The sequence below is a fragment of the Gekko japonicus genome, unplaced genomic scaffold, assembly GCF_001447785.1.
Source record: "Gekko japonicus isolate JY-2015 unplaced genomic scaffold, Gekko_japonicus_V1.1 scaffold250, whole genome shotgun sequence".
Taxonomy (NCBI): domain Eukaryota; kingdom Metazoa; phylum Chordata; class Lepidosauria; order Squamata; family Gekkonidae; genus Gekko; species Gekko japonicus.
Window position 1 is genome coordinate 1034710 of NW_015167538.1, and position 27868 is coordinate 1062577.

Sequence of the window (27868 nt, forward strand, 5' to 3'; positions counted from 1 at the left end):
TGAACACGGACAGAGACTGTGCACCATCCCTATTTCTATTTCCGAAGATTCCTGATGCAACAGTTCCACTTCTGAAACAAGACTGGATAATTTTAGAACTCCCCAGAATCTGGGGAGAAGTTTGGATGATGATTCCAGATCAGGAGTGTTTTGGAAGCACCCCTAACTGTAGAAAACAGCAAGAGTCCAGTAGCACCTTAAAGACTAACAAAATTTGTGGCAGGGTATGAGCTTTCGTGAGTCACTGCTCACTTCTTCAGATACCATCTTCATCTGTCCCTAACTGGTTGCTGTGCCGAGCAGTTTACAGTTGCACAAGAGCCAGTGATAGACTTGGGTTCAAATCCTCACTCCATCCTTAAGTTTGCTGGGCCAGTTGCTCTCATTTTCACAACTTCACAGGTTTATTGGGAAGATAATGGGGATGGTATGCCCACATAATAATAGGTACCACTTTGGTGGGAAGGTAACAGCGTTCCGTGCGCCTTGGTGTTTAGTCATGCCGGCCACATGACCACGGAAAAGTCTTCGGACAGCGCTGGCTCTTCGGCTTTGAAACGGAGATGAGCACCGCAACCCTAGAGTCGGACTCGACTGGCTTTCGAGCAAGGGAACCTTTACCTTTTTTTACCTATGCCCACATAGCCCACCCTAAGCTCCATGAAGGAAGGTTGGGATCAAAGTGTACTAGACAGATCGAGCCTAACGTCCATGCGTTCTACCGTTTTGGTGCCAAATGCATCATAGGCTGCTTCCGCGCAGTGAGCATTCTCAGTTTGGCTACTGCAAATGCAGAGGCATGCACATTGGTGATGGCCCTTCCCCACGTGGGACCTTTCTGCATACTTTCCTCCCCCCCCCCAGCTGTTCTGTCCAATCTGCCCACACCCCACTCAGGGTGGGGTTCTCAGGATGTGGTTGTCAAGGCTGCTGTGGTACCTCACTGACCCTCTTCTCTCATGCATGCACTTTAAAGCTATAGATTCCATCATGGTCTGAAACAGATGAGTGGCAATAGATGGTTCTAGTGCAGCGATACAGCATCTCAGGACGATGTGCCACCTGTGGCTCCCAAATGTGGCACTTGACCCATGTTTCAAGAACGTGGGCAAGGTCAGGACCCAGCGGGGGTTGTGGTTAGCAGCTGGGCCCTAAAACAGCTGCTGCCAGAGGAATGAGTGGGGTTGCCAACTCTGGCTTGGGACATGCCTGGAGATTTGGGGAGGATGGAATTTGGGGAGCAAAGAGCTCAGTGGAGGTGCGATGCCTTAAGAGTCCGCCCCCTGAAGCTGCCATTTCTTCCAGGGGAACTGATCTCTGTAGTCTGGAGACCAGTTGTCATTCCGGGAGAGACCCCACTAAAGGAGGAGATCAGGGCCCTGCGGGACCTTATGCAGTTCCGCAGGGCCTGCAAGACGGAGCTCTTCCACCAGGCTTTCATATAGGGGCCGCCGCTGCCACCACCACCAACGGAGGCAATACCATCGGGATTTGGGATCGCCCTGGGATGCTCAGCCATACATTGTGCGGCATGAACAACATGGGATTGGAACGATCTGCTGGACAGTGGTACCCCAAATGGGGCTGACTGAAAGATGCCACCATAACATCTAAGACCATATTGTCTACTGAAGCACTTTTTACTGTTATTATTGATATATTGTTATAGTTATGATTTTAATGTTTATTGGATTTTATATATGGGCGTTTGCCCTCTTGTTAGCCGCCCTGAGCCCGCTTGCGGGGAGGGCGGGATAAAAATACCTAAATAAATAAATATAAATAAATAAATATATAAATAAAAACGGGGAAGCTGAGAGAATCCCTGAGGAGCAGGCCTCATGCCTGGGATGGAAGGAAATGTCGCTCTTTTATTGATGGTAATTGCAAATGCGGCTCTCCACGGAGCGAGCACCACTCTTCTAGTTCTGTATCAAAAGCACTAGCAGGGAGAAAGGCTGGGGGAACCGGCACCTATGAGGAGTGGAGAACAGGAAGACGGTGCTGGCAGAGAACCTTTGCAGGGAGGAAAATGCACACCATTCCTGCCAGGCGGTGTGCTAATGCGCTGGGATAGCGTTTCCCTCCCAGGAAGATTGTAGCAAAGCAGGTTTGGGAAAGAGGATGGATGGGATGAGAGGGCTGGAAACAGGATGATGGCAGCACAACAACATCATGTTGAAGCTCCAAAAAGAAAGTGCTCTGGTTTGGGGGCCAAGGCAGAGAAAACCCTATGTGGAACCAGGGTTTTAGGGAGAAGGTAGGCCCCGGGGTTGCCAGCTGTGGTTTGGGAGATACCTGGAGATTTGGGGGGTGTAGCCTGGGGAAGGGAGGGATGCCAGTGGGGCAGCCATTTTCTCCACAAGAGCTGATCTCTGTCACCCGGAGATCAGTTGTAATCTCAAGAGATCTCCAGCCACCACCTGGAGGTTGGCAGCCCTAGTGAAGAGGTACCAGATAACCCACCTTCTAGGGCAGTGGTGGTGAACCTATGGCACGGGTGCCAGAGGTGGCACTCAGAGCCCTCTCTGTGGGCACGCATGCCATCGCCCAAGCCAGGCCCAGACCATCATTAAAGTGTCGAATTCTCTGCCAAATAATTTTAAGTAAATGAAAGCATTTGCTTTCCTTACTTTGTTTGGATCATCTTAAATTAATGTGTGAGTTGTTTTTTCTAAAGTAAAACCTCAGTATTCAGGTTAAATTGCCGTGTTGGCACTTTGCGATAAATAAGTGGGTTTTGGGTCGCAGATTGGGCACTCGGTCTCTAAAAGGTTCGCCATCACTGTTCTAGGGGGATTGTGGGATCCAGTAGTAGAAAAGAATGCATTTTGCTCACTAAAGCTTTGATGGGATGTTGGAATGCCACTGATGCCACGTATTCCTATGGAAAGAGTTTGCTGGGAGACACGAGGGGCACCTTCCCTACGATTTTGGTGTGCATGGGGTAGGGATGGTGACACTGGATTGGGAAATTCCTCAAGATTTGAGGGTGGAGTCTGGTGGGGGGGATGGGATGCCACACAGTCTCTGCCCCCCCCCCCGAGCTGCCATTTTCTCCAGGGGAACTAACCTCTGTAGTCTCTGGAGATCAGTTGTAATTCTGGGAGATCTCCAGGCCTAATCTGGAGGTTAAGTAAAACACTGCATCACCGTGTATAATTTTACAGGGTTTTTCCTGTTTTTTATATTATGCTAAATGTGAACCATTACAATATTTTTAGAATGATTCATGAACACAAATACAACTTAAGCATTAACCATGAAGGACATTCAGAATGATGTCACTTCTGTAGAATTATTTACAGCCAATAATAAGGTCTTATCTTAGGCACAAGGTCCTAATCTAATATGCTTATTACAAAAACAACTAAGGCAAACAACAGCGTTCTAAGTAATCATTCCGTTTGCGTATTCTTCATCAGGTTTGTCTGTTGTTGCTGATTCAACACAACCTTAAAGTACTGAAGGCAATGTTTCAAGTTTCTTAGTACTAGTTCATAAACTATATTGGGGTTAGGGAGCAGGTTGTGCATTGTGTGTGTGTGTGTGTAAAGGAGCTGTGGCAGCAGATTTGAGTGGCGTGTGGGGCAGGGATGGGGCAGTGTTGCAGGGGAGGTTGTCGTGTGTTTGGTGGGAAGCCAAAAGGAGGAAGTGGTCAGGCTGTGTGTGGAGAAGGGCGTCGTGGATTGTGAAGTTGTCGGGGAGGGGGGGAATGATGAGGGATTCAAGGGGTTCTTGTGGGTCTGGAGGTGGGGTAGGAAATTATGGGGGTGTTGTTGGCATACTGCATAGTGGGTGGGTGTGAGCGCAAATAAAGACTGCAAAGGAGGCAGTGTTTGTGAAGGGTCTCTTTTCCAAGAGGGCCCCATGACAAACAGGAGTCAAAATAATAGTTCCAGAGAGGTACCTGGCTCCCATGTGTTGCAGCAAAATTAAACAGGAATCCAGTGACATTTTACAGGCTAACAAAACTTACTCCAGCACAAGCTTTAGTGAGTCAGAACACAGTTCATCAGATGCATTGAAGTGTGTGTGCATAGTCTGCAAAGTTACAGGCAACGCTGCACGGCCATGCGGAAGCATGCTTCCTAGCTTTTGACTGAGCCATCATGTACATGCCTTCATTTTCCTTGGAGCCACTCTCTCGTTATGATCGTGTGGACGGCCTAGTATATCCTTTTCAACAACCTCATCAAACTTACTAGCTGATCGAAAATGTTCAGGAGCTGCACCTGCCTGCATGAGCCAATCCTTCATTTTTAGGCCTCCAAGGACCTGTCTTGTGTTATTGCTTCCATACCTGGTCACTTGGAGGCAATTTCTACTCGCCACAGGCAATTAGGCAACGTGTAAGCCTGCTCTGAAGGCACGTGTCACAGATGTATTGCTAAAGCCAAACAGATCATTTCTGTAGGTAGGAAACCAGACAGAAGCTGTTCTGAAGAATCAAGGAAGAAATAAATATGAGATGGTTGTCGTCGTGTGTGTAAAGTGCCATCAAGTTTCAGACTTACGGTGACCCCGTAAGGGTTTCAAGGCAAGAGACTTCAAAGGTGGTTTGCCATTGTCTGCCTCTGCAGTGTGACCCTGGACATTCTTGGTGGTCTCCCGTCCAGATACTAACCGGGGTCAACCCTGCTTAGCTTCCAAGATCTGACAAGATCGCCTCGTCTGGGCCATCCTGATCAGAGCATCATTGTTGTTAAAGGTAAAGGTTCCCTTGCTCGAAAGCCAGTTGAATCCGACTCTAGGCTCATCTCCGTTTCAAAGCCGAAGAGCCAGCACTGTCCGAAGACGTTTCCGTGGTCATGTGGCCGGCATGACTAAACACCAAGGCGCACAGAACGCTGTTACCTTTCCACCGAAGTGGTACCTATTTATCTACTTGCAATTTCTTGCTTTCGAACTGCTAGGTTGCCAGGAGCTGGAACTAGAGATGGGAGCTCACTCCGTCACAGGGCACACTCGGGGCTCGAACTGCTGAACTACCGCCCTGCCACAGCCTGCAGTTCAGCGTCTTAACCACTTGAGCCACCACAGTTCAAGTTGTTGTTACTGTAGAACAAAAAGCTGGGGAACGAGGCATTTTCGGATGGAACCGTGCCTCGGAAAGCAGACTCTGCATCCATATGTATGTTTAGCCTGGAGAGGAGATGACTGAGAGGTGATATGATAACCATCTTCAAGTACTTGAAGGGCTGCCATATGGAGGATGGTGCAGAGGTGTTTTCTGTTGCCCCAGGAGGTCGGACTAGAACCAACACGTTGAAATTAAATCAAAAGAGTTTTCGGCTAAACATTAGGAAGAACTTCCCAACAGTTGGAGCGGTTCCTCAGTGGAACAGGCTTCCTCAGGAGGTGGTGGGCGCTCCTTCTTTGGAGGTTTTCAAACAGAGGCTAGATGGCCATCTGACCGCAATGCTGATTCTGTGAACTTAGGCAGATCATGAGAGGGAGGGCAGGAAGGGCTGTATCAGTGCTCAGTTCTTGTGGCCCTTTCTTACAGGCCCGGGGAAATGCTGATCGCCACTTTGGGTTAGAAAGTAATTTTTCTTTTTTCTTTTTTAACTGCCCCCCAAAGGGGCAGGATTTTATTACATTTTCCACATAACATACACAAACAATCATAACATATACATACATATACATACATACTAACATACAAACAAACACATGGAGGTTATTCTTAATTCTACCAATATTTATACTAAAACCTATTTCGCCTTAATAACAATTTCTCATGAACTGTGTAAGCAACTTTTCTGTCTCTATCATCCTAACAGGTATATATTTCATTTAGTAAACTATTGGTCTGTCTCTTGCAAGCTTGCCTACATATGTTTGTCATACCAGTCCTGGAGGATCCTGGAGGTTTTTTGCCATCTTCTGGGCATGGAACAGGGGTCACTGGGGGTGTGTGTGGGGGGGAGGTATTTGTGAATTCCTTGCATTGTGCAAAGGGTTGGACTACATGACTCTGGAGGTCCCTTCCAACTCTATGATTCTAAATTATAAAATGATTTTTAAGTTAAAAAAGGTTTCAAGCCTCCACCTGGTCCATCTCGTAGGGTTGTTATGAAGACAAACTGAAGGGGACAGGGAATATCCCTTCCGTTGCCATCAGCTCCTTGGAAGAAGGTCTGCAAAGTAAAGGGGTAGTTGATGGATCTGTTTGATTATTTTTGATGAATTGTTTGATGAATTGCAAAAAAAGACGCTTTACACCCAGTGAATCAGGCAGTAGGGTGGGTGAATCAACTGTTTTCATAACATCATTTGAGAGAGGAGGGGGCCATCGTCCATCCTCTGCTAGAGAGGCAGGCGGTGGGTACCATCTGAGGAGAGGGATTCCTATTCTCACAGCAGGGAATGCCTCTTCTCAGACGGCAGCATTATGGAAAAGGAACGGAAAACGTGCTCTCCATCTCTCCCCAGAAAACAGTTGTTTTATTCACGCAAACGGCATGCTGCTTCGATTGTTTACTTGCCAACGGTGAGCTTTAAGGGGATTAAAAGGGATCTGTCTGAATGTCAACAAAAATGAGTAAAGGGATAGTACAAGATTTGTAAGGGGGGGGGAAGCTTCAGAGAGGTTGCGGTTTACAAAATTTCCACTCGAGAGTGAGGAAGCGAACGAGCTAATAATGAATGTGCCCTTCCGAGCCCCAAAAATGCCAAGACAGCGGTTTGTGCTGTCTGATCTTGCGGAAGCAAGAGGGTTGTGCTGGGGGGACAGGAAGGGAGAGCCGCGCTACGGCTGGGTCACGGGGCTCAGCTTCGGGAAGGCCATGGGATGTGGTTAGCCACAAGCTGCACGCAAGGCGAGAAGGGGGGGCAGCAAACAAAAGAAAGAAAGCACATGCTGGGGTGGGGGAGAGGGGGGTATGCTGCTAGGAGAGGAGGGTATTTGGCTGATTCCAGTATCAATAGGGTCCCCTAGGGTTGGGAAATTCCTGGAGATTTGTCGGCTGATCCTAGGAAGGGTAGGGTTTGGGGAGCGGAAGGACCTCAGTGGGTTATAATCCCATAGAGTCCGCCCTTCAGAGCAGTCATTTTCCCCAAGGGAACTGATCTTTGTAGCCTGGAGATCAGTCGTAATTTTGGGAGATCTCCAGGCCCCACCTGGAGGCTGGCAACCCTAACTCAGCCACGTTAGTTTCTAGGAGGGGAAATAGGTGGGAGTGACTGAAGAATTACACTCTCTAACTCCAGGTGCATGGAAAAAGTAATTGTGACAGTGAGAGAAGGCACTTGGCACATGTTCCGAGGTCCTGCCATCACTGCTTTGTGTTTGGCGGGTGAGCAATGGAGGCACTGGTGCATCTGTTTCACACCGAATTGCCAGTTGTCAAGTTGGCCAAAAAGCATACACTTAGCTGAAAGCCACCATCAGTCCCTGATTTCTTGTGAATCAATTTCTCTTATGCCTAGTCTTAGAGAGCCAGCATACTGTAGTGGTTAGAGTGTCAGACTAGGATATGGGAAAGCTGGGTTTGAATCCCTACTCTGCTGTGGAAGCTCCCTCGGTGATCTTGGGCGTGTTATACTCTTGCAGTCTAATCAACCTCACAAGGTTGTTGTTATGATAAGAGTGCAGTAATGAAGAATTATGTGGTAAGCCTCTTTGGGTCCCCATTAGTGAGAAAAGCATGGTATAACTAAATAAAATAAACTTGGCCCATATTTAAAGATGCACTTAAAACATCTTAGGCATACTCATAAAATGTAAAGAAGGTCTGAAGGCATGAACCAGCTCACGAACTAAAGTTTTGTGACAGATTTTGGCCAGGTTGTGGTTTGCGAACTAAAGTTCTTAGCAAGTCAACCAGCATGAACTTTCAAGCCGATTCATGAATGGATATATTTCCAGACAGTCTCCCCTCAGACAAAATGTGATTCTGTACTTCACATCAGTCCTGTAGAGCTGGCATTGCCGCAATGGCACTGGGTCCTGCTGGGCACTCTTTGATTGCACTGGTACTGCTGGGCACTCTGTACATTCTACTGCTACTGCCAGGCTTGCAAAAATGCCACCCACCACCACCTTCAGTTTCTACTGCAGAGATTCTCTGGCTTGACTTTAGTCCTGTTGGGTTTGCACTGCCACAGTGGCACTGCTTCTGCTGGGCTTGCAAAAATGCCCCCCACCTTCAGTCTCTACTGCAGCAATTCTCTGGGACTTTGATTCTGTTTTGCTGAGCTTCTATTGCCCTTGCTTTTTTATTGGTTTCTCCCCCCCCTTCATTGGAAACAATGGAGGATAGGGGCACCTTCTTTGGGGGGCTGTAACTTGGATCCTGTAAATCCAGTCCTCACCAGACTTGGAGGTCAGATAGAGGAAAGTCAGTGGGAGATCCTCTGAGAGTTTAGTGCTTCTAGCTTGGGGGGGGGGGCGCTTTCTACTGCATCACAAATGTCACAAACTGAACCAGTTCATTTAACCTTTAAAAAATTGTGACGGTTCATACTTTGCGAACCAGGCACACCTCAAACCACAAACTGTCATGAACTGCATTTTCCTGGTTTGTGCTCATCATTATAATAGCTAACCTGAAGAATAGGGTGCATACTTCACATGCTCAGAAATACTCTTACTTTTTTCGATTCCTGAACATTTGAACCCTGGCACCTCTTCAATGGACAGAGCTTCCAGATCTTCAAGGGTGAGCCCCAGTATCTTTCCTCACCATTAAACTCTCTTCAAAACTCTGATCGGTCTGTGACAAGCTTGAAGAAGCTAAATTGAAACGCAGGAAGATTATGTTGTAAATTTTGGGTGGGCCGATCCTGAATGTGGTAATGCTCCCCCCCTCTTATCCGGAGCACCCCACCCTGCTGTGGTCAGGGCCCCACCATGTTGACGGCAAGTCTTTTTGTGGCCCAGTCTTCTTGTGTACCTACGCCCAATCACAGAATAAAGTGGTTGTGCAATTGCAGGGGGAGAGGAGGCAACATTTAATTTTCTTGTAGGGCAGCAAAAAACAAACAAACCAAAAACCACCCTTGAGCCAAGCCTGCTTCCTCGTTTTCTGCCAGATTTATTGTCATGTCATGTCTAAAATGAACAATCCTATCCATTTCTGGCTGCCCAGAACTTGGGAATGTATAGTCTGGAGGAGACTGAGGTGGGACATGATTGCTCTCTTTTAAGTATTTGAAGGGCTGTCACTTAGAGGAGGGCAGGGAGCTGTTCCTGTTGGCAGCAGAGGTTAGGACTCGCAATAATGGGTTTAAATTAAGGGCAGGAAGGTGCTGGCTGGATATTAGGAAAAACTTTTTTACAGTTAAGAGTTGTGCAACAGTGGAATCAGCTGCCTAGGGAGGCGGTGAGCTCCCCCTCCCCGGAAGTCTTTAAGCAGCAGCTGGACAAATACTTGTCAGGGATGTTCTAGGCTGATCCTGCACTGAGCAGGGTGTTGGACTAGATGGCCTCTGTGACCCCTTCCAACTCTGTGATTCTATGACTCTATTGCTCAAGAAACAGAAGGCCCAGCCAGGATTCTTTTCAGGGCTCAAAACTGCCTGAGAGGAGCAATAGAAGACCTAGTGGTAAAACAGATGAGCATTGGATGCAGGAGACCTGAACTGAAACCGTTGCCCAGCTCCCAAGCAAAGCTCTCGGTCACCTTGTGGATGTCGCTGCCTCTTGGCTTCAATTTAATGTGACTTGCAAGTAGCTAGGCAGCTGAAATGAGACAGTGTTCTTTGATGACCTGTCCGCAGCCCTTGGGAAAGGTCGAGTTGTGCATTTTGCAGTGACAACCATGGGTGATCCAAGCAATTCTGGGTTTTTTTAAAGGGGAGATATGGAATTGCATAAAATGGTACGTGATCCTTCCTTCCTTTCTCTGCTCCTCTGACCTACAGGTCTATCTATCCCAGCTAAGAATAAAAGGAAGAAAGGAAAAATTCAAGCCAGAGAGGACAGGCTATACGATGTTAGAAAAGGTGTCTTGTCACAAGCTGCCAGAAAAAGGAATTTAGCTTTAAAAAGCTTTGCTGTTCTGCGATCCAGTAAAATTTTAGTAACTAAAATGTCTGGGAAAGGCTTGTTTCATTGGGGTATACAATCAATTTCTCTCTAGCCTCATTATACCGTGGGCATTCAAAGAAAACATGCTTCACAGTTGCTATGATCCTTAAGCCACAACTGCAGTATGTACCTGAAAACGGTGTACCTACTGTACGACCTCCAGAGATCGCAGATGGTAGCACATTTAATTTTGCTAGCATAATTGCTTGCCTGTATCTTGGAACTGTAAGGCTAAACAAATATTCTGGGATTGTAAAGAGTGGTGGGATTCCCGTACAAAGAGAAGAGTGTGTGATTGCACACATGAACACATGAATCTGATCCTTGGTCCGACAAAATCAGTATTGTCTACTCAGACTGGCAGCAGCTTCTCTGGTGTCTCAGGCTGAGGTCTCTCACATTACTGACAACCTGATCCTTAAGTGGAGATGCTGGGGATTGAATCTGGGACCTTCTGCATGCCGAACAGATGCTCAGCCACTGAGCCATAAAGGTAAAGGTAAAGGTTCCCTTGCTCGAAAGCCAGTCGAATCCGACTCTAGGGTTGCGATGCTCATCTCCGTTTCAAAGCCGAAGAGCCAGCGCTATCCGAAGACGTTTCCGTGGTCATGTGGCTGGCATGACTAAACACCAAGGCGCACGGACCGCTGTTACCTTCCCACTGAAGTGGTACCTATTTATCTACTTGCAATTTCTTGCTTTCGGACTGCTAGGTTGGCAGGAGCTGGAACTAGAGACAGGAGCTCACCCTGTCTTGCGGCACCCGGGTCTTGAACCGCTGAACTACTGACCTTCCACAGCCTGCAGTTCAGCGTCTTAACCACTTGAGCCACCGCAGCTCCGCTGAGCCATAGCCCTCCCTTAATTGTAGTTCATGAACAACACTCCTGCAAAAAGATGGGGAGGGGGCCACAGCACAATTTAAGAAGGATATAGACAAGATGGAACATGTCTGGAGGAGGGCAACGAAGATGGTGAGGGGTCTGGAGACCAAGTCCTATGAGGAAAGGCTGAAGGAGATGGGTTTGTTTAGCCTGGAGAGATGACTGAGAGGGGATATGATAACCATCTTCAAGTACTTCAAGGGCTGCCATATGGAGGATGGTGCAGAGTTGTTTTCTGTTGCCCCAGGAGGTCGGACTAGAACCAACAGGTTGAAATTAAATCAAAAGAGTTTTTGGCTAAACATTAGGAAGTACTTCCTGATAGAGTGGTTCCTCAGTGGAACAGGCTTCCTCGGGAGGTGGTGGGCTCTCCTTCTTTGGAGGTTTTTAAACAGAGGCTAGATGGCCATCTGACAACAATGCTGATTCTGCAAACTTAGGCAGATCATGAGAGGGAGGGCAGGAAGGGTTGCATCAGTGCTTAGTTCTTGTGGCCCTTTCTTACACACCCAGGGAAATGCTAATTGCCACTTTGGGGTCAGTTTGGCTGGAGATCCTGGAGGATTTTTTGGCATCTTCTGGGCATGGTGCAGGGGTCACTGGGCATGTGGGAGGGAGGTATTTGTGAATTTCCTGCATTGTGCGGGGGGTTGGACTAGATGACCCTGGAGGTCCCTTCCAACTCTATGATTCTGTGATCTCCAGTTAAAAGGATTAGGTAAGAAGTGATATGAAAAACCTTTGCCTGAGACCCTGGAGAGCTGTTGCCATTCTGACGGACCAATGGTCTGATTAACTGTTGGAGTCCTGGGCATTAAGGGGAAACAAGAGGGTCTAGCCGGCTGGGCTCTTGGCTTGTGATATTGCAGGTCTGGAATGGAGAGACTGATCTTTGGGGAGGAGGCGGATAGCATGGGTGACTTCTGTCAGCATTGCTCAGGGAGGGCTTTGCCGGTCCCTGGCAAACTGAGGCATGTCACAGAATTCACTCTGTCCTGTCATAACCCTACTTTCTTTTCTTTTAAAAGTGAGGTTCTAACCCTCAGTGTTGCAGCCATGAATTTGGAAACAGTTGGGCAATGGGGCTGAGCAGGAAGGGCTTCAGTGGTCCAAAGGTGAATGCTTGCCCCCCTCCGCTTTCTTTCTGGCTCCACTCCTGTGTGCACTCACAGAAGCAAAACAAGACATGCAAATGCATACATGTGGATTAACGTTGCATCATGGATCCACGTTGCAAAATTGGGAATGTTTTGGCACACAGCCTCCCCAACCTGCTCTGACCACAGACGCTCCGTCTCTTTGGCTGCCTAGATTTCTTCTCCAGTCCGCGGCCGCTGTCGGCACATCCGTCCCTGAGCTACCACGAGCAGTCCTGCTTTGCGCCTGTGACGGAGTCCCTGTACAGTGGTAGTAGCGACCTGCTGCCCAGTCCAGCCGAAACCCTGCTCACCCAGGGCACTGCCAATTCATCAGTCCTGCCCAACACCCGCCTCCAGGTGTGTGAAGTCTTTCTGGTGTTTGTTTTTCCAGCTGCTGTGACCCCTTTGGATTGGAAGTGGCTTGCTGTCAATTTACTGACCTCTGTACCTCTCTCTTGGCCCCCAATCCAAGAGTTGCTTTTGGATTGCTCTGCCCGAGTGATGCTCTGTATTCTGGGTGCTTGGGGGGCAACAGTGGGAAGGCTTCTGGAGTTCTGGCCCTGCTGGACTGGATGAGTTGTTGGCCTGATCCAACATGGCTTCTCTTATGTTCTTATGCCAGAGGTACCTAGAGCATGATTTGGAGACTGTTGCAGATTAGCTGTGAACATGTTCTTCCATTGGCAGGCTGTGGGGAGCCACTTGGAAATAAGCAGAATGTGCCTGACTCCTCTGTGTCCCCACAGCACCCCGCATTCTCAGACCCCAGTTGAAGCACTGTGCTTTCCAGAGCATGTTTTGCTTTAAGGGAACCCAATACGTAGGGGTGGGGTGGGAGATTGTGCTGACTGGCTTGTTAGCAAGAACCCCCTGTAGATATTGGCTTGACCAGTCCACTTGTACAGTGCATAACATCAACCCATACACACACATATGTGTGTGGATGGTACAGGGGAAGTATGGGATGAAGGACTCTCAGCTTCCTGTCCAGAGGCTTCATTAGATTCCTAGAGGATGGCTCTACAGCAGATATCAGCCAGGTAAGCACAATGGAACCTCCTCATTCAGAGGCACTATACCTTTGAGTGCCAGTTGTTGGGGAACCAACAACAGGGAATGGTTGTCCTCTCCATACATTCCCTTCTAAGCTTCCCCAAATACACCTGTCTAGTCTTTGTCAGAGGCAGAATGCTGGGCTGCGTGGACCTTTAGCCAGATCCTGCAAGGCAGGCTCTTGAATGCTTCCTCTCTCGCACCAGGGATTTCTGCCCAGGCCTCCCCCGGTGCACACGGCTGAAGGTTTCACAACCCTTGCTGCATTCATTGGCTCTGCCATAATACCTCCACTCCTTCTTTAAATGTTTGTTCTTTTGGGTCAAAGCTATATTTAGCACTGCCCATTTCACCTGGAACACCCTCCCTCCCTCCATTGGACAGTCTGGCGCTCTCACGTCAGGTTCTTGGCCCGGAACTGACCCTCAACCTTTTTCCTTTCCAGCCTTTCACTTGAACCCTGTCCTGCCACTTGGACCTCTCTCCTTCTTCTTCCTCTTCTTTAAATTTCTGGATCGCTCAATCCCTGAGTATACAAGGCTCTGGGCAATTTATAACACCTTAAAACACCACAAAATTACAGATTAAAATCAACCATCAGTTATTCTTAATTTAATAGTCTCCAGATGGCATCCCTAATTTAATCCAGAACCTAACTCTGGGCTGTTCTTCTATCTCGTGGGCAGGTTAAGGAGGAGGCCAAAGCGGGCAGAATGGAAGAGGGTTCCAACTGTGATTTACTTGCCTTACTTCCTTGTCTTCTATGCTTCCTTCCTGCTCTTGGAGTGGCAACGATGGAAGAGTTTAAGAAAGGGGGTGTGCCAGTTGTGGGCCATGACCCTCATAGAGCTTGCCAGCTCCAGGTTGGGAAATTCTTGGAGATATGGGGGTGGACCATGGAGAAGATGGGATTTGAGAACGAGATGGACCTCAGTCCTTTGGAGGCCCATTTCAGATCTGGGTAGTTAACAGTCAATGATTTAATACGTTTATCTCAGAGGTGTATCTGGGCCATCTCTGTCATAGCTGATTCTCCCAGTCTATGCTTGGTGCTTGGGAGGGGGGGGGGTCAACAGTGGGAGGGCTTCTAATGTCCTGGCCCCACTGGTGGACCTCCTGATGGCACTGGTATTTCTGGCCACTGTGTGATACAGAGTGTTGGACTGGATGGGCCTTTGGCCTGATCCAACATTGGCATCTCTTATGTTCTTATGCTTTCTTGGGCATTCAGCCCAACAGGAAGTGTTTGGGGGTTTTTTGCACTGACACCACACATCTCCCCTCTTTCTTTTTCAGCCTTCAGGTGCCTGCTCAGCCCAGCTGGATTTGCCCAGCCCCTTCCTCAGACCTGACCTCCCCACAAATCCTCCACCTTCAGCTTCTTCCAGGGGCCTCGGCCCTGACCCGAAACAGAAGCCTGTCCTGCCCTATGCCTTTCCTGGAAAGTGGCTGAGCCCAGAACCTTACGGGTCTTTCTGCCCAACCCTGCCAAATACCCCGATACTGGGCCAGGACCTGGCGTGCCCAGCTCACTCAGCGCCTTGCTCCAAATTCCACTATCCACCTTCTACGTTGCATTCTACACCATGTTTTCCCCAAAACATGTCGGTGCCAGGCTATGGCGTGGATCTGCCTTCAGGGTACCACCCCCCTTTTGGCGCCCTGCATGCGCAGGCAGACATGGCTAACAGCCCCATGTTTGGCACCACCAGAGGGCAGCCGCAGTCTGGGAGCAACAGGCCCAAGGCGAAGGTCACCAACTCCAAGAGCAAGAGACCTACGGGGCTCCCCATGCCTCCAGCTGCGCCAAACCCTTGTCTGACACAGCTGCTGACCACAGGTAGGTGGGGCAAAATGGGCACCAAGGAAAGGGGTGGGGGTTCTTCATGGGTGCCAGAGGGGGGGATGCGAGTGGGGAGATGCCCCAGGTAGCCAGCCACCGGCTGCTCAGGCCAGACTTCAGGATGGATGTCCAGAGTTCCGTCTTGTAACTCAGCAGGGGTTACCAAAAGCAGGATGTCGCTTCACGATTGTCTCTGTGTTAAGTGCTGTCAAGTCACTTCTGACTTCTGACGAACCTATGAATGAATGGCCTCCAAAACATCCCATTGTTAACAGCCTGGCTCAGATCAAGACGGGTAGCCGTGTTAGTCTGTAGCAGTAGAAAAGAGCAAGAGTCTAGCAGCATCTTAAACGACTGACAAAATACGTGGCAGGGGAGGAGCTTTCCTGAGACACTGCTCACTTCTTCGGATCTGAAGCAGTGACTCACAAAGAGCTCCAGCCCTGCCACAAGCCTTGCTCAGGTCTTGCAGAGAGCCACTTTGGGTTAAGAATGGTGGGCTCTAATCTGGAGAACCAGGTTTGATTCCCCGCGTCTCCACATGAAGCCAGCTGGGTGACCTTGGGCCAGTCACAACAGTTTCCCCAGAGCTCTCTCAGCCCCACCTACCTCACAGGGTGTCAGTTGTGGGGGAGAGGAAGGGAAGGCGATTGTCAGCTGCTCCAAGACTCCTTCGGGTACTGAAGGGCAGGGTATCAACCCAACTCTTCTTCCCATATTGGCTGAATCTGATGTTGGGTCTTCCTCTTTTCCTGCTACCTTTATTTATTTATTTAATTTATTTATTATTTTTCGCATTTATACCCCGCCCTCCCCGATAGGCTCAGGGCAGCTTACAGAGGCAAGGCAAAACCTTGCCATAATAAAAAACATAATATACATAATGATTTAAAAACATATAATAAATCTTAAAAACATCCAGAATTAAAACATGGTGCCCAATAGCTTGCATAGTTCCAGAGATGGCAGATCGTAGGTCCGAAGTTCCGAGTGGTACTTCCCACGGCTCAATATTAAGATGTTTCTTCAGGGCTTTATCCAAAACAAGGCGGTGGTGGTATAGTAGGGGCAGCGGCTCCTACTCAAAGGCCTGGCGGAAGAGCTCCGTCTTGCAGGCCCTGCGGAACTGCATAAGATCCCACAGGGCCCGGATCTCCCCTGGGAGCTCATTCCACCAGGTAGGAGCCGCCACCGAAAAAGCCCCGGTCCTAGTAGCAGCCAGCTTGGTATCCTTGGGGCCTGGGATGGCTAACAAATTTTGGGCCCCTGACCGTAGTGCTCTTGGGGGAACATACCTTCACCTTTTCCTAGCAATATTATCTTTTCCACTGAGACAAAACCACCTTCTTCTCAGCGGCACGCATAGAAGCACCCCGGGAAGGAACAGATCGGGTCCTACGTGCACAAACGTTTGAACAAATAAGCAGGATGGGAGCACGTGCGCCACTGTGCTTTAAAGGGCTCACTTTAAGGGCAGGCAATTAAGTACATTCTGAGTTTGTGAAACAGAAGCCACAGCTGGGGTGAACACTGGCATGTCTTTTTTCCCCCTCATCTTCCTTTTCCTTGTCGCAGCTAAACCAGAGCCGAACATGGAAACTCTGCCTACCCCCGATCCTGCCTTCCTTCCCACGGAGCCAGAATCCATGGTAAGAGCCGACTGGGGTCACGTTAGGTTATGGGAGTTCTGGAAGGAAGGATGGGGCCTTTTTCTCCTCTGGGTTCCAAACAGGATTTTTAGGAACAGGAGCTGGAAGGGATGGGGTTGTGGTTGGAGGCATCTGTGCTTGGAAGTTCAGGAATCTCAAGAAGTGCAGATGGGAAAAGGATACACCAACTCCAAAAGGTTGGAGGCAGTGGGAGGGGGGAAGCTGCAGTGAACACCAATGTTCCCTCTAAGCTGTGGAGTCTTGTGAGCAAAAATTCTACTTTGTGAGCTACTGGCATTAAAGTTGTGAGCGAGCAATTTGGCTACTGCATAAATTAGTTTGCTCTGGAGCCATCCTTCCTGAGCTAAGACAAAAATGTGTGAGCCAGAGGCTGCAAAACTGTGAGCTAGCTCACACTAACTCAGCTTAGAGGGAACACTGGTGAACACACAAAGGACCACTGGCACGCAACTAAGCAGATGCATGGTGGTGGAAAGTGCTGTCACATTGCAGCCGACCTCCACACACACACCCCCATAGGGTTTTCCATGCAAGCGATGAACAGAGGTGGCTCGCCATTGCCTGCCTCTGCATAGCAACCCTGGACTTCCTTGGTGGTCTCCTGTCTAAGAACTAACAAAGGCTGAACCTGCTTAGCTTCCGAGATCTGATGAGATCAGGCTAGCCTGGGACATTCAGGTCAGGGCAGGCAGATGCACACGAGAATATTTAGCTTGTGTCATCTATTTGGACTGCAGAAATATAGCTTTCCTTGGAAGAGAAATCACAATTGAAAGGGCAGTGTTGGTGCATGGCAAAATCCAAAAACCATGCAATCCCTTTTATAAGAATCACCAGAGATGGAAAGAGCAAGTTCCCTCGGATCTAGATTCCAAGCGTGGTCAGCCGGATACCTCTGGGAAATCCTCATAGCAGGACAACCCTTCCCTGTTGGTGGTCGGCATTCAGAGGGAGACTGGCTGTAAACGCTGAAGCGCCCTTCTTATGAGACGTCACAACCAGAGGTCATTTCGGGGGGGATTGCAGTTCCCCCGGGTGAGGTACGGGGGGGTGGGGCACATGACGAAGCCCCGCCTCCTGCTTCCGGCCGCCCCGCTTCCGGCCCTCATTCAGCCAGGAGGCAGGAGATGAGGGAGGGTATTGTTTCCTCCCTGGCTCTCCCCACCCCTGCCTGCCTGGGGCCAGGGAGGGCCTTCGCGGGGCTTCCTTGCACTCCCGCCGGCCTTGCAGGTCCACTGCCGGGCCCCTCATGGGGCTCGGCAGTGGAGCTGCAAGGCCAGCGGCGGTGGCCGGGACCGTTGGGGGCGGGGTGTGTGGTCTTATGACACACTTCCGGTGATGTCAGGGGATGTGGCCTTATGACACACTTCCGGTGATGCCAGGGGGTGTGGCATATGCTAATGAGTTATGCTAATGAGTTCCCCTAGCTCTTTTTCTACGAACCCTGGTCACGACTAAGTTGGATAGATGCCTCTATTCTCCCTTTCTCATTTAAAAGTCACCTACATTCATGGTCATTGCGACATCTTGTGGCTGAGTTCCACAGACACCCATGTCATGAAATGCAGTGAAGCCCTGAAAACTAATCTTTTCTCTTTCTTTGCTTCTGCAGCAAAGCAGTCTTTGCGAAGGACCCGCTGCCTTCCTGCCCAGAATGACCCAGATCAGCCCCCGACTCTCGCCTGTCTCCAACCCCTCGCAGCCCACTCCGATCACGCCACCGCCACTAGGACCTCTGGTGGTCCCCAAGACAGAGAGGCTCTCCCCGACACCAGTGTGTGGTGAGCCCCCTCAGAATCAGTATCTGGAGAGGGGTGTGTGTCCAACTCCAGAAGGCTGCTTGTGCCGCAGTTATGCTGAGTGTGTGTGTGTGGGGGGGAGGAGCTGAGTGTTGGAAGTCCCAGACGCCATGTCCCCTGCCTCAGACCTCCAGACTGAGTGGCAAGAGAGACTAGATAGCTAGACAGGCACACTGACCTTTCTTCCTGTATGTACTCTTCTGCCACTGCTCTCTTTGAAATGCAGACTGTGTTGTCAGGGATCAATTTCCCCTTCCCTCCTTCTCTCTCACTCTGAAGACTTGCTTTCTACCTGCATGCACCAAGAGAGGGACATGCGGTCCTCTCTTGGCACCATGAGGCAGATGGGCCTCTCGCCGTCTGCCTCCATCCTTTAGCTAGTAAGTCAGTATCAGTCTCTGCTCTTCCCTATCCAAAGTGTACTTCTCAAACACAGAGAGAAGCATTTCTCTTCTAAACTTGCAATGTGGCTCTGTTGTCGCTTTGTAAGCTGAGTCACCTTGGTAAAGTGACGCTCCTGCGTTTGTAGCTTTATTTAAGCACTCTTGCTAACGAATGGTGACTGGACTAACCACGCCAGTTAACCTAAATACTGAGTCAGACAGGGAAAACACTCTGGGTGTGCTCAGATGCACCCTGTGCATGCGCAAAGCCAACTGATAACAGAAATTTCTTTCCCTCCCCCCCCCCCCAGGCAATAATCGGAGGATGTCGGGGCAGGGCTCCCCAGGGACCGCTGAGGGACTGAGTGTCAGGATTTCTCCCCCTCATTACTCATCCAACCGGAACAGGCCAGAACCAAGCAAGGTCAGTCTCTTCTGCCTTGGACCCCGCCCAATTACTTTCTCTCCCCGAGAGACGGAAAGGGTTCAGAAGTCAGGATGGATCTCGAGTCGGACAATTCCAAAGTGGTGGGGGAAGCCCAGGTGAAAGGTCTCCTCTTTGTCCCCCCGTGCAGAACAAGAGTGTATCTCACTCTCCTCCTCCTCCATCCCAGTATTTTAGCCATCGCCAGTACTCAGTCAGAACTCAAATCCTCCCCGTGCACCACTACAGCCATCTAAGGAAACAGTTTCCCCCCCACAAAACCTCTAGTTGGTCTGAAGGAGGCGTCCTTCCTGCTATCACTGGATCAAGCAGGTTTTGAAGCACGAGGAAGAACTGCACAGTTTGTTAGACCAGAGATGATAATGTGATGATGAACGAGAAAGGCAGCGATGCCTCTCTTGTGCCGCTTTCTATTTCTTGAAGAAAGATCATCTTCTCCAGCTTAGTCGCTTTCTCCCCACCCCCAGTGCCTTCTCACGCTCACTCACAACCACATCCAGTTGAGGCCTCGCTTCCCACTTTTATCTCATTGTTGCCTGCATCTTCCCAGTACCAGGCGGTCTTGGACCCCAGTTTCTGATCATCTGATCTCGGACCCGTAATTTAACAATTTTAGGAATGAACCGCCCAACAGTCACCAATTTCCTTTCCACTCCTGGGTCCAAACCAGACAAAATGCAAGGATTTCTATGTCCACAGGGGCCCAATTCAGACTGGGACTGTGGCATGAGGGCATTGAGAGGTTAAGCTTCCCCTTGGTGTAGTTTCTGGGATTGAAAATGGCACTGGGAAGCTGCTGTTCGCCCAGGGGCCACCATTAAGAAGGCCCTGTCTTGCATACGTTCCCACTGCCTATCAGACAAGGTAAAACAGAAATCGAGGGCCCTTGTAAGACTAACCAAGTTTATTCCAGCCTAAGCTTTCATTGGTCAGATCTAACTTCTAGCAAACAGTGGGGAAAGGAATCGGAAGTAAAGCCTTTGTGGATCAACTTCCAGTTTGGCTGGTTCCTTTAGGGGAGGAGGCAGTGTATGAAAGTGCCCTTCTTCTCCCACAGACAGAGAGCCGCCGGATCACCCACATCTCTGCTGAGCAGAAGCGCCGTTTCAACATTAAGCTCGGCTTTGATACCCTGCACAGCCTGGTCAGCACTTTGAGTTCTCAGCCCAGTCTCAAGGTGAGTTGGGGGGGGGGGGTCTGAGACTGCAAAGCCTCTATGTGTACACCCTTCCTGATAAAGCAAATTCTCGAACGCATAGTATGCTCCGGGGGCCAAATTAATGTCCACAGCCCTCTGAGGCTGGGAAGGGGATGGCTTTGAGGGATTTACGTATCTACAGCTACAGCATGAAATTGGGGCTGCTGTTAACCTTCCCCTCCCCCTCAGATTACCAGCTTCCCCTGCTGTCACTCAAGCTGATGGGGACAGTTCTGAGAAGGAAGGAGCCAAATGGCACTGTTCAAAGGGTCTCAGTGCCCTCCCTCTCCCTCGCATGCATGGAGTACAGTTCCTCCTTCCCACTCCCTTGCATGCATGGAGTACAATTCCTACTTCCCTCTCCCTCGCATGCATGGAGTACAATTCCTCCTTCCTCTGAGTTGATCTAGGAAATTTTGCTGAGCATAAATATGATGAAAAATGGGACCCTGAATCTCAGAAGAGTCCTGCTGGGTCAGACCAAAAAGAGTTTCCCAAAGCGGTCAACCAGATGTTCCCCAAAGGCCAACAAACAGGGCCTCCCCTTCTTCTCACCCCCCAGCAGCAGGCATTCAGAGGTACAGTGCTTCTGACCATGGAAGCTCCAGATGGCAGCTTTTTATTATAAAAATGGGCAACTCTGCTGTTTAAAAGTCTGATTCTGGCTTCCGTTATGACTTCCTCCTCTGAAAGGTTGATAAACACTCCCCTGGCTAGTAGCCCCTAACCCAGGGGTCCTCAACCTTTCTGAGCCTGTGGGCACATTTGGAATTTGAACACAGAGTGATGGGCACAACTGCAGAATGGCTGCCAACCCACACACACACACACACACAGAGAGAAAGCCCGAGTGCAGAGGAAAAGAGGGGTAGTTTTAAAATACACTGGGAAAGAGAGGTGAGTGAGAATAAAACAAGGACTTTGGTGGCAGCTGCCACTGAAACGATCTGTATAGCCAATCAGATCATCTGTGGCAAATCAGAAGCCCTGACGGGCAAGAGCCCCACCCACTTTGTAAAAACACTTGGGGAGTGCCAGGAAAGGTGTGGGTGGATGCCACGGCACCCACTTGCACCACGTTGGGGAGTCCTGCCCTAACCACTCCCAGGCTGAGCCCTCCGAGGCAAGATCGCCCCTCACTCTCTTCCCCACACCCCCAACATCCTGCAGGTCAGCAAAGCCACCACCCTGCAGAAGACAGCGGAATACATCTGCAAGCTGCAACAGGAGCGAGTCACCTTGCAGGAAGAGGCGCAGCGCCTACGGGATCAGATCGAAGAGCTGAACGGCACCATCAAGTAGGCCAGCCGGGGAAGGGAATGTGGAATTCTGAGGGTGGAGTGGGGGGGCTTTCTGAAGAGCGCTGGATTCAGAAATGGGCTGTCAATGATTGTACGGACGGCGCGATGAGCAGCATCACTCAGTGCAAACCTGCCAACCGTGGGGGGCTGTGGGTGCCCAGCCTTCCTGCCGAGCCCCGGCTTCCCCCGCCCCTTTCACTTCCTTCTTGTGTCCTTCCAGCCTGTGCCAGCAGCAGTTGCCCGCCACAGGGGTGCCCATCACCCGCCAGCGCTTTGACCAGATGCGAGACATGTTCGACCAGTATGTGCGTTCGTGCACCTTGCAGAACTGGAAGTTCTGGGTTGTATCCTTTTGGAGAGGAGGGAATTACCTGGATGAGGAGTCTGCCAGTAGCAGGGATTAACCGCAGGATTAGGCAGCCATTTAAAAGTTTCCTGGAAAAGCCGATGGGGACGGGATGGGGGGCAGGGTGGCCAGTTCCGAGGTGGGACATACCTGGAGATTTTGGGGGTGGAGCCTGAGGAGGGCAGGGTTTGGGGGAGGGGAGGGACTTCCATGGGGTATAATGCCAGAGAGTCCACCTGCCAAAGCACCCATTTTCTCCAGGTGCACTGATCGCCTTTGCCTGGAGAGCAGCTGCAATCTCAGGAGATCTCCAGTCAACCCCTGGAAGTTGGCAACCCTAAAGAGGGAAGGAAGGTGTGCACAGGGGCAGTCTGGGAGTCAGTCAGCCCCCCCTACCCAAAATGCATTGCCCTTAACCGCTCACCCTGTTATCAGTTCAGCATCATCATGAGACCCCTCTTTGAGTCCTTCAATGGGATGGTTTCCACCACCAGCATGGACAGTCTCAGTCAGACATCCTTTGCCTGGCTGGACCAGTACTGCTCTCTCCCAGCTCTCCGGCCAAGTGAGTAGCTTCTCCCCCTCTCCTCCCCGCTGCCTGCCGAAGCTGCAGACATCCGGGCTCTTCCTTGCTTTCCAAAGTGGGCGCTGAGATCAGACACGCGCGGAGCCCCAGGTGGAGAGCAGCAGTCTAATAGTGCTGAGAAACATGTTAACCACATACCCAGCTGTGAGATGGTTTGTGCATGCCCTCTGAACGCTTTTTGTATCTGAACGCTTCTTTTTTTCATATGTGCTGCCTCCCCAGAGACCCGTTTGAGGAGACTCACAAAGTTAAAAAAAAAATTGGCACAGTAAACTCAAGGAGCTGCGGTGGCTCTCAAGTGGTTAAGACGCTGAACTGCAGGCTGTGGAAGGTCGGTAGTTCAGCAGTTCGAGACCCGGGTGCCGCAAGACGGGGTGAGCTCCTGTCTCTAGTTCCAGCTCCTGCCAACCTAGCAGTTCGAAAGCAAGAAATTGCAAGTAGATAAATAGGTACCACTTCGGTGGGAAGGTAACAGCGTTCCGTGCGCCTTGGTGTTGTTTAGTCATGCCGGCCACATGACCACGAAAACGTCTTCGACAGCGCTGGCTCTTTGGCTTTGAAACGGAGATGAGCACCGCAACCCTAGAGTCGGATTCGACTGGCTTTCGAGCAAGGGAACCTTTACCTTTACTTTAAACTCAAAAAAACAACAGCAGCAGAATTATCGATGTGAAAACAAGCCAGGGGTGTAATGCAACCTTCCGCTGCCTAAAATGATATTGGTAAAGCAGTCCTCTGGCTTGAAGCAGACCAGAAAAACAGCTTAAAAAAATTGGAACCCTTCAGTTAAAAGTCGGTTTTGTTAAAATGTTTTGGCCGGGTGCCTGAAATACAAAAAAGTAGGCACCAAGTGAACCCCAAGGCAGAGCGCATTCCAAAGTCAAGGCGTTACCACCACAGAAAAAGCCCCATCTGCTTCACCTTTCTGGGAAGAGGGAGGGGGAAGAGACAGACCCAACGTCCCACAAAGGCAAATGTGAACTAACATTAATTTGATCGCATGAAGTTGCCTTATAGAGTGTTGGACCATTGGCCAAGGTTGTCTACTGGGATTGGTAGCGGCTCTCCAGGTCACAGACCAAGGTCTTTTGCATCATCAAGTAACCTGAGCCTTTGAACTGGATGGGGGCTGAACCTGGAGACTTGTCCGTGCAGAGCAGGTGCTCTGCCACTGAATCTGCAACTAGGGGTTCTCCGGGTGCAAGCAGCTGTAGGAAAGCTGCTGAGAATGCTTCACTTTTCTGAAAACAGCTTGCAAGGTTGTTGTTTTTTCTTTTTCGTATTTTTGCATTTGTGTGCGTGCCTGTGCCTGGAAGTCATGGCAACCTCTGGCAACTCCTACAGGGCATGGAGGGTGTTCAGAGAAGTGGCTCGATAGCCTGCCTCTGCCTCCTGGCCCTGGTATTCTTTGGTGGTCTGGTATGGAAACAATATATACAGACATGTGCTAGATGCCCACAGAGCAATACGACAACAAATGAGACTATATTAAAGCCATAACATATTTAGTGTCTGGTAATAAAGACTAACAACATATTCCATCACAGGAAAAAAGAAAGACAAAGGTCGATAGAAATTCGCACAGCAGTCTGCTCAAGTCTCTCTCAATCTATATCACTCAAACAATCTGTTGTCCTTATCAGGGGTCGTTTCGTAGAAAAAGAGCTAGGGGAACTCATTAGCATAACTCATTAGCATACGCCACACCCCCTGACATCACCGGAAGTGTGTCATAAGGCCACACACCCTGCCTGCAATGGTCCTGGCCGCCGCCGCCGGCCTTGCAACTCCAGTGCCGAGCCCCATGAGGGGCCCGGCGGTGGACCTGCAAGGCCAGCGGGAGTGCAAGGAAGCCCCGCGAAGGCCCTCCCTGGCCCCAGGCAGGCAGGGGTGGGGAGAGGCAGGGAGGAAGCAACTTACCCTCCCTCTTCTCCTGCCTCCTCCTGGCTGAATGAGGGCCGGAAGCGGGGCGGCCGGAAGCAGGGTGCGGAGCTTTGCCATGTGCCCCGCCCCCCGTACCTCACCCGGGGGAACTGCGACCCCCCCTGAAATGACCTCTGGTCCTTATTCAAATTCACAAAAGCAGCCTGCTCAAAGTTCAATAAGTCTGTGTTTCTCTTTCAGTCTACACTTTTTCCGGATATCTAAGTGTTTCAGACCTCTGGTCTTTCCTCAGGAACAAATCCTATATAGGAATCTTACATTCAGTCTTACATTCAAGTGGACACTTTCGTTGATTTGCTTTTCTGTTCATCTATTTGGGCAAGGTCTCCTCCCTTGTTTCCAAGCGTGCTGAAACTGCTGCCAAAGTAAAGCGGTCGGCCCTGCTCAGGTTCCGAGATCGGGCTTGCCTCGGCCACCCAGGTCAGGGCTCTGCTGGCATGTTTTGATCTACAGATACCCCAGGTTAGCCCGATCTCGTCAGATCTCGGAGGCTAAGCATGGCCAGCCTTGGCCGATTTCAGGATGGGAGACCACCAAGGAATACCAGGCTCGTGACGCTGAGGCAGGCAATGGCAAACCACCTCTGAATGTCTCTTGCCTGGAAAACCCGCCTACAGAGTTGCCATAAGTCAGCTGTGACTTGACGGCACCTCCCACCACTCTTAGGCTTATTCAACACAAAGCCACGCTGCAGTCCGGAAGGGACGAATAGCCACACGGGAGCCTGCCTTTTATGGACTTCCAAAGTACGAGCGTCACCCTGGCCATTCACACACAGCCCACTCCAAAATGTTTTATAGCACTTCTGAAAAAAGGGCAGGCGCTGATTCCGGCAAGTCCTCGGGAGAACGGAAAACGGGGCAACCCCCAAGAACGCCGTTCCTATCTAGTGGGGACAGCACACGGTTGGTACAGTCAGGGTTTTGTGAGTGCCACAGTAGCACAGAATCGCAGGGAAAGGGTGGAAAGACTGCTGTTTTAAGGATCAAGCTGCTGTTTAAAACAGAAAGCAGAGTAGGTGTCTAGGCCTCCTGGTTGCAGAAATACACATCTAGTAAAACCAGACTATGCTATGCAAAGGAGTCCATGTTGCAGAATGAATTATGCAGATTTGGCTTCCTGGGCATCTTACTGCTGCCCTCCTACTGTGGGCCTGATGCAAGAACGGAATCTCCTACAGCGTGCTCGCAGTTTCTGATAATGCAACAGAATTGGGGGGAAGGGAGTTGCAATGGACTCAGTGGGTCTTACTTCCAAGTAAATGTGCGCAGGATCAGCCTCTAAGTCAGGCAGCACATGACTCTTAGGGATTTTAGTGATGTATAAACAGCTTTTTAATTAGGGGCCCCGATGCACAGGTCCTTTGAGCACCCTGCACCGTAGGAGGTGTCACATTTCCAAAGCTGGCTAGTTGATTCCTGCCCCTGGAGGGGGCGCTGAACCGGGCGCTAAACCGCAGCATCGGTTTCACTATGTTCCCCCCCCCCCTTGCTTTCCCAGCTGTCCTGAGCTCCCTCCGTCAGCTGAGCGTTTCCACTTCGATCCTGAGCAACCCGGCAGGCATCCCGGAACAGGCCACCCAGGCAGTGACGGGCACAGTCCCCAACCACAGCTCCTCCTAACTTGCATTTGGGGGGCGGTGCAATGGCTACAGCAAGGCAGAGCCATCGCTCCTGCAGAAGAACTGTTTGTGCAGAGTGGATGCCTGGAAGAGTCGCCCCCCTGCTGGTTGGGGCCGGGCATTGGCCTGGAAGGGACCTTCACCGTGGCTTCTTCATCCAGATTTCTTCTGAGCTGCCTTGTTCCTGACTTCCTGGAAATCACTGTGGGGGGGGGGGGGGGGGGGGACCCAACCCCACTGCTGCCCCTGCTCCTCTCACTGACGTCTTTTACATAACCTTCCCTGTGACTTGCCAAAGGGCCCAGAGGGCCTAGAATGGAGGGGGGTATGCTTGCCTGGAGCTCCCTTTGCTTGTACCCTGTTTTCTGGGAACGAGGTGGTGCCGGTGGCAGCTGTTCACCAGAGAACCTCGCCTGCCTTCAGCCGGAGCTGTGCCAAGATTGCTGCCGCTTGTGCTTTTAACCCACATTGCGAAAGTGTTACAGGAGGCAAAGCCAGCTCCTCTGCTAAAAAACAACCACCGCCATCCTGTGTGCTGGCTTTGTCCTGTCATCATATATTAGAACTCTCACGGCACTCAACCTGGGGAAAGGACTGAAGTCTGAGGAGGGGGAGTCCACGGAGTACGTAGTCTTACTCCTGCAGGGTTTGTCTGGGAGACTGCCTGCGTAGCGTGTCCCTCTACACTTTCTGGGATGCCTCTATCCAGCACAGGGAGAAGGGCAAACAGCCCAGAATACTGTTTTGCTCCTCCTACTCCTCTGAACAGCAGGAAATTCCAGGAGCCGATTTTACAAGTTTTGTAATAAACTGTTTACGAATGTACTGGCCAAGCAGCTGGGAAATAAATATGCAGAGGCCCTGGAAGAGCGAGTCTCGGAGCAAAACCAGACGATGCTCCTCAGTAAACTTTTTTTCCAACTGGTTCTTAACTGTCTTTTTCTACCCGCTTTTCAAATCCGCAAAATTGGTTTTCAGTCCCCCGTTCGAGCAGATGGAGTGCAAAGCACATTCCGGGAGGCTTTCTCTCCTCCATCAAAGGCAGTCCATCCTCTTTACCTGCCGTCATCTGCCGAACTGTACCAGAAATGAAGAGAAATTGCATTTTGCTTAACTCAAGAGCACGTTTGCAGCCAGACGGTGCAAAACTGCAAACAAATACACAGTGGTTGCAAAACATGTCTTCCTTGAGGGTGTTTGCTAATTGCCTTGTGAGTTGTGTTGGTTTTTTCACAGGTGCCACTAAGCCTCTCACATTGATTGCACATGTGGCTATTGCTAGTATTAGAAGGATACATTTTAAAATGGAAGATCCGTTCTGCTTGCTGGTGCCGACTTTATACCATAAGCCCAGTGTCAGCCTCATAAGAACATAAGAGACGCCAATGTTGGATCAGGCCAAAGGTCCATCCAGTCCAACACTCTGTGTCACACAGTGGCCAGAAATACCAGTGCCATCAGGAGGTCCAGCAGTGGGGCCAGGACATGAGAAGCCCTCCCACTGTTGACCCCCTCCCCCAAGCACCAAGGAGACAGAGCATCACTTGCCCCAGAGCCCCTAGCTATACCTTGTGGCTAATAGCCACTGATGGACCTCTGCTCCATATGCTTATCTAATTC

General features: G+C 50.3%; 1 protein-coding gene across 1 annotated transcript in view; it reads left to right on the forward strand.

Moving 5' to 3' along the window:
* The window catches only part of MLXIPL (MLX interacting protein-like), a 54779-nt gene extending 28347 nt beyond the window's left edge, over positions 1 to 26432 (forward strand). The window contains exons 8-17 of the mRNA XM_015413539.1: positions 12232 to 12416; positions 14409 to 14952; positions 16531 to 16604; positions 18238 to 18406; positions 19119 to 19231; positions 20310 to 20429; positions 21621 to 21748; positions 21972 to 22095; positions 22533 to 22662; positions 26128 to 26432. Of these exons, the coding sequence (XP_015269025.1) occupies positions 12232 to 12416; positions 14409 to 14952; positions 16531 to 16604; positions 18238 to 18406; positions 19119 to 19231; positions 20310 to 20429; positions 21621 to 21748; positions 21972 to 22095; positions 22533 to 22662; positions 26128 to 26249 (1709 nt within the window). The 3' untranslated portion in view covers positions 26250 to 26432. The remainder of the gene's footprint in view (positions 1 to 12231; positions 12417 to 14408; positions 14953 to 16530; positions 16605 to 18237; positions 18407 to 19118; positions 19232 to 20309; positions 20430 to 21620; positions 21749 to 21971; positions 22096 to 22532; positions 22663 to 26127) is intronic.
* Positions 26433 to 27868: the final 1436 nt, after the last annotated feature.